Source organism: Drosophila montana, unplaced genomic scaffold (genome assembly GCF_035044405.1).
Source record: "Drosophila montana isolate Dmon_TW-CO22-7 unplaced genomic scaffold, ASM3504440v1 contig_2_1, whole genome shotgun sequence".
Classification (NCBI taxonomy): domain Eukaryota; kingdom Metazoa; phylum Arthropoda; class Insecta; order Diptera; family Drosophilidae; genus Drosophila; species Drosophila montana.
This window is the reverse complement of record NW_026997875.1, coordinates 933,665-948,388: the sequence shown is the minus strand read 5'-3', so window position 1 is coordinate 948,388 and position 14,724 is coordinate 933,665. Positions and strand designations below refer to the sequence as shown.

Sequence of the window (14,724 nt, the reverse complement as noted above, 5' to 3'; positions counted from 1 at the left end):
TACACTCGACTGCATGCCACAACGATTGTTGCAGTTGCTTTTATAGTGCCGCTCCGTGGCGAGAAATAAAAATTAAGTAAAAATCAAGACGGCGACGACGACGACGACGGCGTCGGCAGAGACGTCAGCAGCAGCCGTGGTCGCACCAGTTGGCAAAGAGCGCATAACCATGAAGAAATTGAAATGTATAAAACGGCGCCAATAACAACAAGCATAGCAGAAATTACAACAACAACAACAAGAGGAGCAGCAGCAGCTCAGCCACAGCAAAAATATCAAAAACAACAAAAACAACAACAACAACGAGCGCAGCGCCGCAGCAGCTGGCAAGTCATCTGGGCCTGCGGGAAACTGAAGCTTGCGCTGCCGCTGCCGCCGCCGCTCCTAGCTGCGACTGTGACGCCGACTGCGACTGCAACAGCAGCAGCAGCAGCGACAGCGGCAGCGACAGCGTGTTTGTTGCTGACCGTTTCTTAGTTTGCGGTTTTCCTTTTTAATTTTAACCGATTTAATACCCTCAACTTAGGTACCTAGTTGTTAACAGATAAAATGTCTATCAATTAAATTGGCTATTGGGTGCTTCAAATAGGTCATATATAATTGGATAACATTTGCAGATTATTCATAATTATATTCATATTCATATTATTCATAATACTAGAATCGATCAATCGATCAACTCTCACGCTTTTGACTCATATCTGTGGGAAAAAAGTAGGACACTTTGCTAAATTATCCAGAAAATATATTCGTTTATATTGAGTATTGTTAGTGGGAGCTATTGATAGTACTTTTCTTCAGATAACAATTACGTATTTAGTATATATTAACTATTTTCAAAGTCTTAAGAAAAGTAGAAAGATTTTAGGCACGCTGTTGGAAAATCCTTGAAAATTCTAAAATTTAGTTAATTGAATTCTTGTAATTTTTGTTATACCCAAAAAATCTCTTAAGTATTAGCTTTAAGGTAAATATTTTTCTAGAGATCAAGAGAACTGGAAAGAATATTGGTAGGCAAAAACTTAGGAGAATACTATTATAAATAGTTGGCAAACTCTTTTGAGCACTTTTTGACCCACTTAAAAGCAACTAATTTTGAAGGAACCGAATTCGAATAGTTGATTATTTAATGGATTCTAGTATATATCTAATATATTCTAATATATATCTAATGCACATAATGGCAAATCGTATTTGCTAAGCTAAGCTCCCCACAGGTAGGGTATTCATAATTCTACGTGTTGACTATAACGCTTACGCGTTACTTCTTGGTTTCATTTCTTCTTCTTTTTTGCGGTATTTGTGGCCTGTTGTTGTATTTGTTACATTATTATTTTGATCATTTCGGTTTTGGAGGATCGCATCGTTCGGATCGTGTGGCACGATTCACTTTCAATTTCAATGAATGTGGATTCACACACTGTTTGGCTCCGATCTGGACTCAACTGGAACTGGACTTGGTTTTGCTGCTTGGTCTTATTTCACATTTCTTCATGTCTTACGTCTCGTTCGCTCTCCCTCTCCCCTCGCCATCCCACTCTCCCTCTCCATCTGCGCAATGCTAATAATGAGCTTCACGGTCTTGTTGGGATACCATCACCATCATCAGCCCCATTTTCATTTCCATTTTTCGGCCATAATGCAATAGTTGACTATGAATTTCTTTAATTTACTTTTATTTTTGTTTTTCTTCTTTTTTTCTGGCTTATTCAATAATTTCGGGTCATCGTTTGTTGCCCGGCAATGACATTATTTGTACTCGTATTTTCCTCAACCAGCAACAAAATATGATTAGCCGCATAAAAAGTTACATTGTTTGTTTATTGTATATATTTTTTGTTCGCTTTTGCTCACTTTATTGGCGACTTTTCTTTTGGCCATGTCACGATCGGGCAATCTGATCGCTGGGATTTAACTGGCTTCTGACAGTCGCTTTGGCTCGAGGTGTTGCCAAAATTGATATGCGCATAATCAATAAATGCCAATGGCTCGAATCCTCAGCCATTTTGCCACTCCTACAGGGAGCGCAAAGTAGTGGGGGAAGGGGAGGGCGGGAGAGGAGGGTTGGTTTTATTGCGTCTACTGCTGTTGAAACTCTGCCCACCTTTCTGTGCTGCCGGAATTTGACGAAACGGCATAATCATTGGCAAGAGCCGACGATGAGGACGAGTTGAGGCGACGATACCTGCAACTGGAACTTGCCAACTGCAAGTTGGTGTCGGGCACTGCAACTGGAACTGCACCAACACACACACACACCCAGACACACACACACCAACACACAGACAACTGTCACTTTTCCACAACGGCATCATTTATAATGCCGTTAGCCAAATGGCAAATGTTTTCCCATGTTTTTTCGTTTTTCGGCTGCTGTTGATTTTGTTGTTCATCTGCGGCTCGCGCCGCATTTCCTCAATTTCCAAGGCGCACTTGCATCTCTCGCCTCATCATCCTCGTCATCTTCATCTTCATCTGCATCTGCATCTGCAGCTCGGAACGATGATTGCTGCTGGGCAACTGTTGTCTGGGTGTCTAAAACAGGTGCAGGCTCTAGCCACAAGCAGCACAAAGAAAAAATCAAATACGATTAAGCAACAAGCCGATATTCAAATTAATGACAGGTTTAGTTTCAGATGCAGAATCTGTCCATGCAGATGCAATCGGTGTAAATTATGATATAGATAAGAGGAGCAAGTTAATTGACAGTTTACATGAATAAACATGGATGAACAGATAGGCGCCGAGGTAGGATCAACAGGTTGAGGCGAAAAGTTAAATAGAAATTAATAAAATGTATAAATATAATCAAAGCATTTAGGCATGTTAGTTAGTGAGAATCGCATAGAAGGGCAAAATATAAATGTAAAATATTACTATCTACATCTACATCTACATCTATATCTATATCTATATCTATTTCTATATCTATATCTATATCTATATCTATATCTATATCTATATCTATATCTATATCTATATCTATATCTATATCTATATCTATATCTATATCTATATCTATATCTATATCTATATCTATATCTATATCTATATCTATATCTATATCTATATCTATATCTATATCTATATCTATATCTATATCTATATCTATGTCTAACTCTCTCTAAGCGCATTACCGAAATTTTGTTTACATGGTGTCAAGCTCCATGATTCTGAACTGTGCACCATCTGCCAAAAAAATACCATATTTCATCTTTAATCTTTCTGCTTTCTCCATTACACACGTATGCGCCATCATCATTTCCATCGACACCTTGCCATGCACACATACTAATTATTATTAAGTATCTTTTTGGACTTTATGTAACAAAAAAAAGAGATATATGTATATATATATAGAAATGAATTAAGACAAAAACCCAAAATGAATGAAGACAAAAAAACCATTTAAATAATATTGTTTTTACATAAAAAACAATTAAAATGCGTTTACAAAACCGAAAACAGAAATTCAGCGACAGGCAAACGGAACTTTGGAGCTGGAACCGTTTAAGAGCGTGGGCACTTGTGAAGGTCCACTGACAGACAGACAGACAGGCAGACAGGCAGAGCGGAGTATCTGTATCTGTAAATGTATCTGTATCTGTAACTGATGGGCACGGCTCTGATGCTCGTCGTCGTCTTATTTTGGGGGCTGGTTGGCAATCGCCACTTGTTAGTTTTAATTTGTCAAGAGTTGCACTTGAAGACATCGCCAAAGAAAGTAAATTGAGTTTTGCGCCAGTTGCAGGCATGTGAAACGTGCTGCGTAAAAGTATCTGCTAGCTGGTGTATCTCTCAGATACGGATACAGATGCATGCGTGTGCAGAGATGTTGTAAAAATGATGTATTGCATAAGAGATTTACACCGCCAACCGGGCTCCCCCCTCCCCTCTCGATATCAGCAGTTAAAGATCTAATTAAAAAGCAGAAGAGACCCGCGCCAGCAGATTGCATTGAAAATGTTTTCTTTTATTGTTTTCGATCATAAGGTAAACAACGATTAAGTTAACAATTAAATGTACATTTGTAGCTGTATTTGTAGCGCATATAAACGGGGCTGCATCATACACATATCTCAATATATCTATATATATGTATATATGGTGTATATAAGTTTAAGGTATATGGCGCCATTAAATGGAAAAGCATTCGACGCTGAACTTGTAACTTGTGCCGCTTGGAGGCCAGACCCCAAATCCCAAAAACAAAACAAGATGAAGAAAAAACAACTGCGTTATGGAAGCGTCGGCATTTTAATTTGTGGTAGTTGGGTAGTAATATGCTCATAATTTATATTTATTTGCCCAGCCTTGGGGCCCATTAAAACACACACCAGTTTTATGCTTTCAGGGACGGGGTTTAAATATTTACAATTGACTCTTCTTCTCCTCGGTTAACATGCAACAGAATCTGGCAACCACAATACAAAGTTGAAAGAACATGTATACAGGAATAATAAATATATATATGTATATCTATATATATCATTTTATATATAATTTGAATTACCAGCAACATTGCATGTACATTATATAGTGTATACATATATCATATATATTTTTTTTTTTATTTTTCTTTTTGATTAATCGTAAAAGTTTAAAAATTATTGTTCTTTTATAGGAACTGTTAAGTTCTTTTGAGTTCAGTTTGCCTGCGCTTATAAAACCGTTGAGTTTTTGGTATTTTATTTCGTTCCGGAATGTAAAAACTATTTGAAACGCCGCAGCTTACAGGAACAGACCCAAAACATGACAATTTATCGAGTGAAGACTGTGCTCAATTCAGTTTTGAGTCGTTCAGAAGTTAGATCAATTTAATACAATTCCTTTAAGAAAGCTTCAAATTTGAACCAGTTCGCTTTTCTTTGATACTTAACTCAATTTTCTTTTTGCATAAACTAGTTTTCATTTTGAGCTAGTTCTCTTTTAATGTGATTGTAAAATGAACTCTGTTTCTGGTTCGAGCTGTTTTTTTATGAAGTTAGCTTTTTAAAATTGATCTCAATTTGGAACCAGTTCGCTATTAATTGTTAAATTGATAATTAACTAAATTCTCTTTGAAATTAGTTAAATTTGAAGTTTTAATATAAGTACCTTCAATTTGGCACTAGTTCGCTTTAAATTGAATTAAATTTCTGTTAAAATTGGTTTAATTTATAAATAGTTTCAATTTGGAACTAGTTCGCTTTTAATGAATGAATTAATTAACTTAAAAAGTGGTCCATGCTAATTTTTTTACCAAGAAAATGCTTCGATTTGGAACCATTTGGTTTTTAATTGATGACTAACAAAATTCTCTCTAAAATTGGTTTAACTTAAATATAGTTTTAATTTTGAGCTCTTAATATGATAGTAAAATGACTCGTTTAAAATATGTTCGAACTATTGTTTACAAAGGTAGCTTTTAAAAATATCTTCAGTTTAAAACTTGTTTACTTTTGATTATTAACTAAATGTGCTTTAAAATTTTTTAATTTAAACAAGTCTTTTTTTTTGGAACTACTTCGTTCTTAATTGGATGGCTTGCTTAAATTTCTTTTCAAGCAGGAACCAGTTCATTTTGGTTTAATAATTTGGCATCAATTTGAGAACAGTTCGTTACAAATATACTAAAAAGAACATGTCTTGCTTTTGGAACTAGTTCGCTCTTAATTGGCTGGCTTATTTAAATTTATTTTCCAAGTGGAACCAGATCGTTTTAGTTTAAAAATTTGGCATCAATTTGAAAACAGTTCGTTACAAACATACTAAAAAAAACATGTCTTGCTTTTGGAACTAGTTCGCACTTAATTGGCTGGCTTACTTATATTTCTTTTCAAAAGGGAACCAGATCGTTTTTGTTTAAAAATTTGGCATTTCAAATGGTTGTTTTGCATTCCTGGTTTTTTTTTTTTGTTTTTTTTTTGTTTGCTTGTAAGTTTTAATCGGGGTCGTCGCGTATGGTTTAGTTGTTGGGGTTTTGGGCTTAGTAGCGCCCATAGCCGCCCTCCGTGTCAAGTGCGCCCATGGCGCCCAGCTTCTGGAGCCAGGCGGCATTCGAGCCGCTGCTGCCGCTGCTGCCACGCTGAGCGGTCAGCGGATTGTTGGCCTCATTGTGCAGACGCATTTGGTGTGGTTGTTGTTGTTGTAGTTGTAGTTGTTGTTGTTGTTGTTGTTGTTGCTGTGGATCCTCATTGCTCAACTCCAAAATCTGCAAACAAAAAGAGTTAAGCTTACAATTGCCGCTGTTGTTATTGTTGTTATATGGCAGTTATTATTATTATTATCAACGCGCAGTTGTTATTGTTGCGAAGCGCATCGTATCGCTGAAATTGTGAACGGAGCGCAGATTGTGAGTTTGTGAGTTTGTTAGCTATTTCAAAAATCTGTTGAAATCTTGGCTGTACTAAGTATATAGAGGCCCAGCCGCCCGTTGTGTGTGGGAAGCATGGTCACAGGTTTTTGGCGGTTCATTAAATCGAATGAACCCTATTCATATACATATATATCTGTATATATATATATATATATATATATATCTGTATATATCTGTGTATATCTGTAACACTTGCCGAGCCCGAGCTGGAGGCTGTGTGTGGCGACTCCGGCTGTGAGCTCTGATGACTGAAAATGTGTTAATGGGGGGTATTGTCGTGTAATTATCAGACGGTAACCTCTTTCTTCGCCCCCCTTCGGGGCGACCTGGCAACTCTTTTGTTTTGGCGAACGATGTGTGAACATCGGGCCAAAGACAAGAGAGAGAGATGAAAAACCTAAAACAATTTTGCGCCAGGTAATTATATTATTGCTAATTTAACAGATTGTTTTTTCTGCTGCTTCTGCGCCTCTCACTCTCCCTCTCTCTCTCTCGCTCTCTCTCTCGCTCTCTCGCTTGGCAGCTCTTTCTCTTTCCTGCTCAGTTATTAATATTGCAGCTGGCCTAAACGTCGTTAGATATATATCGTATAAGGAAACAACAATCGCGGTTAGCAGGGTCTGCTTCCCCCCAACCTACTCCCCCCCTGCCCACCATCCCATCCTCCCATCTTCACATTTAGACAGTTTAATTTGAGAGTCGTCGTTAAGTGCAAAGTTATGTGATTGGATAAGGGTCTCTGGAATTGTTGTCATTGTTTGTCTCGTTGTTTTTGGTGGTGCGTTGTCAGCGGGGGGGCTGTGGCAGCGAGGGGAGGGGGATGCTGCTGCAACACGGACTTGCCACACTTCCTCTTAATGGCCTGCGCACACGTTTGCCAATATAAATGCTCTTAAATCTTGCTCTAAACGATTAACTATCAATGGCCTAGTCACATAATAATAATAATCATAATAATAATAACAATAATCAGCCGAATGCCATAATAAATAAACACAACGCATTTTACTAAGGTCAGCTATAAATAATTTGTCAGAAAAGTATTGCTCGATTCAATATTTTATCAAATTTACCATGAAGACTTTTTTCTTTTGCTCAACATGCGAAATTCCATCAAATCATCGCGGCATAGTTTTTTTTCCCTTTTTTTTTTTAAATTAAGCGCATATTTTGTTACTATTATCTCGCGTGTCTGACCTTAGATTTGGTTTACTTTATTTTTCAAATTAATATATTATTATGATGTTTATATATAATTTGAGTTTGCGTTTTTTGTGCGGTCAATTTATTTTTAGAAATGGGCCTAATAAATTTGTTTTCGTGCTGTGGTAAGAGTTGAGGAATAAATGGGAATATTTGACAGCTGAAAAATTTAATTTGTTCAAGGGACTGAAAGTGAGAAAGCGTGGTATTAAAAAAATAATCTATTAAATCTGTGCTCATTTTGGGAATTTTCTGGCTTTAGGCTGTTAAACCAATTTAATCTATATACTATATTTTAATTGCATTAATTATTAATTCGTGTTAAGATATTTGAGGCCAATCCATTTAGGCCAATTCTTCTTCGTCTGCGAATAACTTCTTGGCCCTGACAACAACTTGACATTTGCTGTCCAAAATAAACATTCAGCCAAGTTCGTATCTGAATATTTCATTAGGAATTGTTTTATTATTTTCTCCAGTCAATTTCTTTCAAGGCAAAAGTGAAGTTTTGTTGGATGTGACAGGTTGCGGCTAATTAGCCATAAGCTGAGCTGTTTGCCAACTCATGATCTGCTGGTTCAATGCATTGCGCTCAGCTCTGACAAGTGGAATTTGCTTTGTATATTATTTTCAGCGTGACGTCGACAAAGTTAAAGTCAACCTTCGTCAGGGGGCCGCAGCAGCGACGTCATTTTCCACTTTTTGCTATTTGACATTTGATTTTCCCTTCACGTTTTGCTGTATTTGATTCCATTTCGACTTTTTTCCTTGTCTTTTCTTTTACTTTTATTTTTTTTTATTATTTTGCTGCTGCCAATGCCGCTGGCGTCGCTGTTGCCTGTTTTCTGTTGTTATCCCTCTTGTCCCTCTTGGCCAAAATCACTTTGTGCGCGTCTCACGTCAGCGGCTTATCGATTCGCAAGGCCCTGACATGACTCAGACTCGGATGCAGACGCCAACTCAAACTTCAAAGCAGAGATAGCGACAGGGACAGAGATACACCAGAGAGGGAGACAGATAGTAAGTGGAGGGGGAGAGAAAGAGAAAGAGAGAGAGAGAAAAGTCCAAAGAAAATAGTAAGAACCTGATCCACCCGGAAATATATCAATAAAAGTAAAGACAATTCAAGAAATAAACTCCTAGATAGACTTATGGGCTTATAGGTAGGTCCCAGAGACGGAACCAGAGACAAAACCTGCTACAGAAACAGATCCAGAAATACAGATTCTGGGAGACACCTCATAATTGGATATAAATATGGAAACGTAGGTGGATTCAGCAGGAGACAAGTCTAGAGATAAGCCCTAAGATAGAATCCAAGACAAATCCCAAGACAGATCCCAAGACAAACATTACAACAGTCCCAAAATAAGCCCAAGAGTCAAGCCCAAAAAGATCAGATATAAACACATGCCCATGTTTTAAAATACACTGAGACTTGGCACAATAAACAGAACCAAAGAGAAGCCAGAAACAGATCTCAAGAGAAACTGTGTGATAGACTGAGACTTAATAACAGACTCGAAGTTGGACTCAAGATGGACCTATTCAGGAACCCTCAGATGCACATATAGACATAATCACAGGCAGGCACACAGATGGACTCCGTTAGGCAAAGACTTGATGGACCAATAGACAGAACAGTAGACACATCCAAAGTCTGAATTCAGATCAACACATAGAGATACTCAGAGATAGATCCATAGATGAAGCTAAAATGGACTCATTAAAGGAACTGCTTTAGGCAAAGACTAAGGCGAAGATAATGCCAGGTTACGACTTGGGGACGGATCTTTAGACACGCGGAAAGCCAAAATCCATGCGAATGCAGGGAAAGAATTCTAGGCAGTCTTAGAGCCAGGCAAGCCCATAGACTCAACTAAAAAAAAAACACATTAAGGGATCTGCAAACAGCTTTTAGGCAGAGCCGAAGACAATGCCAGGTTACGACTAACGGATAGATCTCTAGACAGCCGCAAAGCCAGACTACAAGGCAAATGTAGGGCATAGATTCTATACCGACTTTCAGACAGTCTTCCAGGCAAACCCATAGACTGAGCCAAAATGGACTCTATACTGACTTAGAGCCAGACTTCCAAGACAGATGCCAAGACAGAACCATTAAAACAATCCAAAGACAGATCCATCAACAGACCTAAAGGCAGCTGCAAGCACAGATCCAAAGACAGACCCAAGGACGTGCCCATAGACAGACGCTTTGGGCTCCAAGGCTGCCCACCCCATATTTAGCTGGTAAATGTGCTGCGATTGCAGTTGCCGATGCTACACATAAGCTCAGCTAAACAGTTGCAGTTGCAGTTGCAGATGCAGTTGCAGTTGCAGTTGCAGCTGCGTCTAGAAATCGAGTGTGAGCAAATGATGTGAAGCATCCACATAAATTGGCCCCCCGGTTGAGCAGCATTTTTGTGCTGCGGTTGCGAAAAAGAACAGGAAACTGAGCACACAAAAAAAAAAAACCAAAAAAAAATAATAATACAGAAGAAGAAGAAAAGAAGCTGGCGAAAAAATGTGTTTTTTATATAAAACTGTGCAGGTTGTTGTGTTGGCAAAGATGAGAGATCCAAGCGCAGCAGGTTGGCGATTGTCGCCGGGCAGGCTCTGGCTCTGCTGCACTCGTTGTTGTTGTTGTTGCAGTTGTTGCTGTTGTTGTTGTCCCCAGTTAAGATGACCAAATACCAACAACAACAACATCTTGCGAAATATGTAAAATATTTGTGAAACGGTTGCAGACGCAGCCGAAAAATGCAAAAAAAAATAATAAAGATACTTTTGTAGTCAGGAGCGGCGGCTATCTGTGCGTTGGCTTTTATTATTATTTTATCTTCTGCTTATATTTTGTATTTCTTTTTTTTTGATATTATGGTAACCCCATCTAGACCCATTGGCCTGGCATTGATTGGGGCGCATGACGTAACCGGGTAACCCGCAACTTGGCCAAAACAAAAACACGCTGAAAAATAAAACCCCAATAATTGGCGACATAATTGCAACTTAATACCACGCTTTTGACTCTTTTCATTTAGTTAATTATATCGCCAAAAATAACACACCAAAAAGAAGAGCAGCGAAGAGACCAAACAAAAAAAGCAAGAAAAAAGAGATTAGCCGACGACTAAATACCCTTTGCAGAGCAAGTGTAAATTTAACTGCGAATTATTGTGGATTTATGATAGGAAAGGCAGATTTTTCTTTATGGGATTTACATAATATAATAATTTTATAATATTTTGATACGATTTTATCAATATTTTATAAGCTTAGCTAAGCTCGTAAGCGCCAAAGAAACCAAAAACTCTGCTAACAAATTATTCAGATTTGCGATTTTTCTAAAATTCTTTTAAGGGATATTTTGAAAAACATTTTTGCTACCGACAGTTTCTACAGCATCTGCATAATAGAGTAAATACCGAATTCGGTGAAGATATTTTGAGAAACCAATAAAAAGATTTCGTATGAAAAACCCTGTTAACAAATTATTCCGATTTGCGATTTTGTGAAAGTTCTTTCAAAGGTTAACTTAAAAAACTATGAAGTTTTTCTATATGAGCTCGATTTTTACCCAAATATGTATATATAGGTTATTTTCACTAACCAAAAAGTTTACTTAAACCTCAGTTGTCAATTTGGAATATTTTTAAAATATTCTTCCAGAAGATATTTTGAAAAACGATTAGGTTTTTATACCCTGAACCCATTGAAAATGGTCAAAAAAAGGTAATTTTTTTTGGACAAAAGGAAGTATCTCCAACCGCATAGAGTATATATATTCCTGATTTGCCAAATCGGTCTTATATAGGTGTCCATATGTAATACCTACAACGAAATCCGACTAGATAGACTCGGCTTTACGTATCTATATTGTATCTGAATTGTAATACTTTATGGGTTCCAAGTTGTCTGCTCCCACGCGTTGCAAAGCTCACAGCACAATTTGAATAGCCTTTGTAAGGGCATACACATACGTAAAGGGCACACACACACACACACACACACGCACACACTAATGCACATAAACAATGCTCTTTGGGGCAGGCTATCCACTTACGGCTGGAGCCGGTGGGCAGGCACCTACCTGGAGCATCAGCTCGCGCAGCTTGTCCAATTCGTCGCCGTGCGACCTTGTCGGCAGGTATCGGCTCTCGCACGGCTGCGGCGGCACCAGCAGGAGCAGCAGCATCATCAGCGCCATCAGCACGGGCAGCGGCAGCGGCAATTGCAACCTGTGTGACCGGGCCAAAGTGGGAGCCGTTGCCAAACCCGGAGCCTGATTCCTGACGGCAGTCATGGTCATTATGTGGGCGTTGTTGTTGTTGTTGTTTTTGCGGTGGACACAGGTGCGCCTGCAGGTGAGTTGTTGTTGTTGTTGTTGTTATTGTTGTCTGCAAGCATATAAAAAAGCTGTGTGAATTTTTAAAAAAAACAGAGGCTCAAAGGATTTGCCTTCGCAAACAGGTGAAAGCTTAGCCGAAAAGAAGGAGCCGACTGCACAATACTCTGCTTTAATTGTTAGTAGAGCTTAAATAAGTAGGAATGATCGACTGGGAGATACTCTCTAATAAGTAGGAGTGCTCGACTGAGAGATACTCTCTAATTAGTTGGAGTGCTCGACTGAGGGATACTCTCTAATAAGTAGGAGTGCTTTACTGGGAGATACTCTCTAATTAGTTGGAGTGCTCGACTGAGAGATACACTCCAGTAAGATGGAGTGCTCGACTGGGAGATGCTCTCTAATAAGTAGGAACGCTCGACTGGGAGATACTCTCGTTCTCTCTCTCTCTCTCTCACTCTTCTGTCTCTGTCTTCTGTATCTTTTTCTCTCTCTCTTTTGCACGTTGAATTTACATACAAATATACCCCACAACACTTTGGAACGTTAATTCTTAAGTAATCTCTGCGTTAATGGACCAAGCGCTATGAAATTTTTTTAGGGCTTACAGATGACGTGTAAAGATGGCGATATACCCAAAATAGGGACTTTATCTCGAAACGTTTATCTGAAAAATGGATACATGCTTGAAATGCATTTCAAATTTATTCTTCAGAAAATGCCGGAAATGGCGTTGCTCAAAATCAATCAAATCGCTGCTGATTGAAAATTGTAAATGCCTGTAACTTACATTTGCAGCACTAATTTTTACCTGTACGATATATTTCTTATGAACAGGTGGCAAAGAGTCTACTTGATTATGAGAGCAAAATTGTTAGTTCAACATTTCGTTGCCTATCTTTTGCAGGGGCGGTTCTGGGCGTGGCCAAAAGTAGCTAAACACTTTAACAGATAAAAAATAATTTAAATTTTAGTTTTTTTTTTTTTTAAACAGACGCAATATACCCTTTACAGCTCTGGAAACAGAGCATCGCCTGCTCTCGCTTTTTGCATAATATTTTTGCATTTTCCATTTGTTTTGCTAGCTTAAATATTATTAGCACATAATCAAAATGAATAGAATGCAATTTTATAATTTCCAATTAGGCGCTGACTCACTGTGCACAGGATTTTCGCTGTTGTAGTTGGGATTAGCTTTGCGTCACGAGCCTGTGCGTTTTTATTATCTAATATTTATTTATATATATATATATATATGTTTTTTTTTTTGCTCACGCTCGTCCACGATGTGCCGAACTAGGATAACAATGTTGCTTTAAGCCAAGCTGCGTGCAGACATTTGTATTTATAGGCAAAGTGCGACCGCGCCTGAGATTTTAGTGCCACTTTTGGCCCTGATGACAGAGCTCTGCTGCTGCCGCTGCCGCTGCCAGGATATGACGTCCTACACATGCGCCACACACAAACACACACAAAGACACACTTGCTCGCACACCCAAAAACCGAGCGAGTTACTTAACATGGTTGTTAGGGTATGCGTCTAACATTCTCTGACCAGTCGCCAATGCCGAATTCTTTCACATTTCGCATTACGTTTAAAGGACAAATGTGCGCGCGCAGAGGCGACAACAACAACAAGTAGGGAGAGTCGAAGGTGCTCGAGTAGAAGATACCCTATCTATCCATATTGGCAGACTGACTGACTGATTGATTGATTGACTAGTTGATTGATTAGCGGACTGACGACTAATTGATTGGTTGACTTACTCATGGACTGACTAATTGATTGAATTATTGATTGACTAACTGATTGACTGACTGATTGACTGACGACTAATTGATTGGTTAAATTACTGATTGATTGCATTATTGATCGATTCAGTCAATTGGATGAACTTATGATTGATTGACTAGCTGATCGACCGGCTGATTTAACTGATTAATTGATTGATTGATTTTGGTTGATCTGATCGACTGGTTGACCGGCTGATTTCACGGACTGACTGATTGAGATTAACCGACTGAATGACTAATTGACTCATAAGACTGACTGAATGATTGATTATATGAGTGACTGACTCACTGACACACTGACTGACTGACTGATTGTATGGTTTTACTGACTGATTGATTGAATGATTCTCTCAAACATTGCCTGGCTGATTGATTGGCGTATTGACTGATTGATTGAGTGCTTGACTGACTGATTGGTTGGCTGATGGACTAAGGCAGTCTGATTGACTAACTTTACTGACTATTTGATTGACTGACTGAATGACCTTTAGACTGACTGACTGTTTGAATGATTGACTGGCTGACTGACAGATTGATTGATGATCAGCGCAATGCTCAAACTATGGAAGCTGAAAAGCTTAAAGTTTCACAGTAGTCACCCTTTATGGCATACGCATATATTTACACGGGACTGGATAAAATTCCACAAGCAAGGTTGGAATATAAAGAAAAACTGTTGGAGGAAATTTGTACTTTTTTCCCCAGAACACGATTGATTGATATTTCAAATTATTGATAAAGGTATTTTGTCACTCACATGCACGACTCTTTTGGAGGTTAGGAATCTCTACAGGGTATAACAATGGCAGCAACAACAACGTGCATATCATTGACTTGGTATTTACGTATGCTATGTAGATATATCTGTGTGTGTGTATGTGTGTGTGTGTGTGTGTGTGTGTGTGCCATTTCAAAGTATTGTCTGTGCTGTGGGCGTCAGCCTGGCAGAATCTGGTGAAATGTTTTCGCTAAGCAAATCTCATGGTTAACTCGCAATTGTTGTCGCTCTTGTTGTTGCTGC

At 38.6% G+C, this 14,724-nt stretch overlaps 1 protein-coding gene across 1 annotated transcript; it reads right to left on the bottom strand.

The window, feature by feature from the left end:
• Positions 1-3,952: 3,952 nt before the first annotated feature.
• Positions 3,953-13,217, bottom strand: Proc (Proctolin). Its single transcript, XM_064684819.1, has 3 exons — positions 13,068-13,217; positions 11,655-11,961; positions 3,953-6,193 (listed from the first exon to the last, which is right to left on the bottom strand). Exons 2-3 carry the CDS (start codon positions 11,871-11,873, stop codon positions 5,969-5,971), a joined length of 444 nt encoding a protein of 147 aa, XP_064540889.1. The 5' UTR covers positions 11,874-11,961; positions 13,068-13,217; the 3' UTR covers positions 3,953-5,968.
• Positions 13,218-14,724: the final 1,507 nt, after the last annotated feature.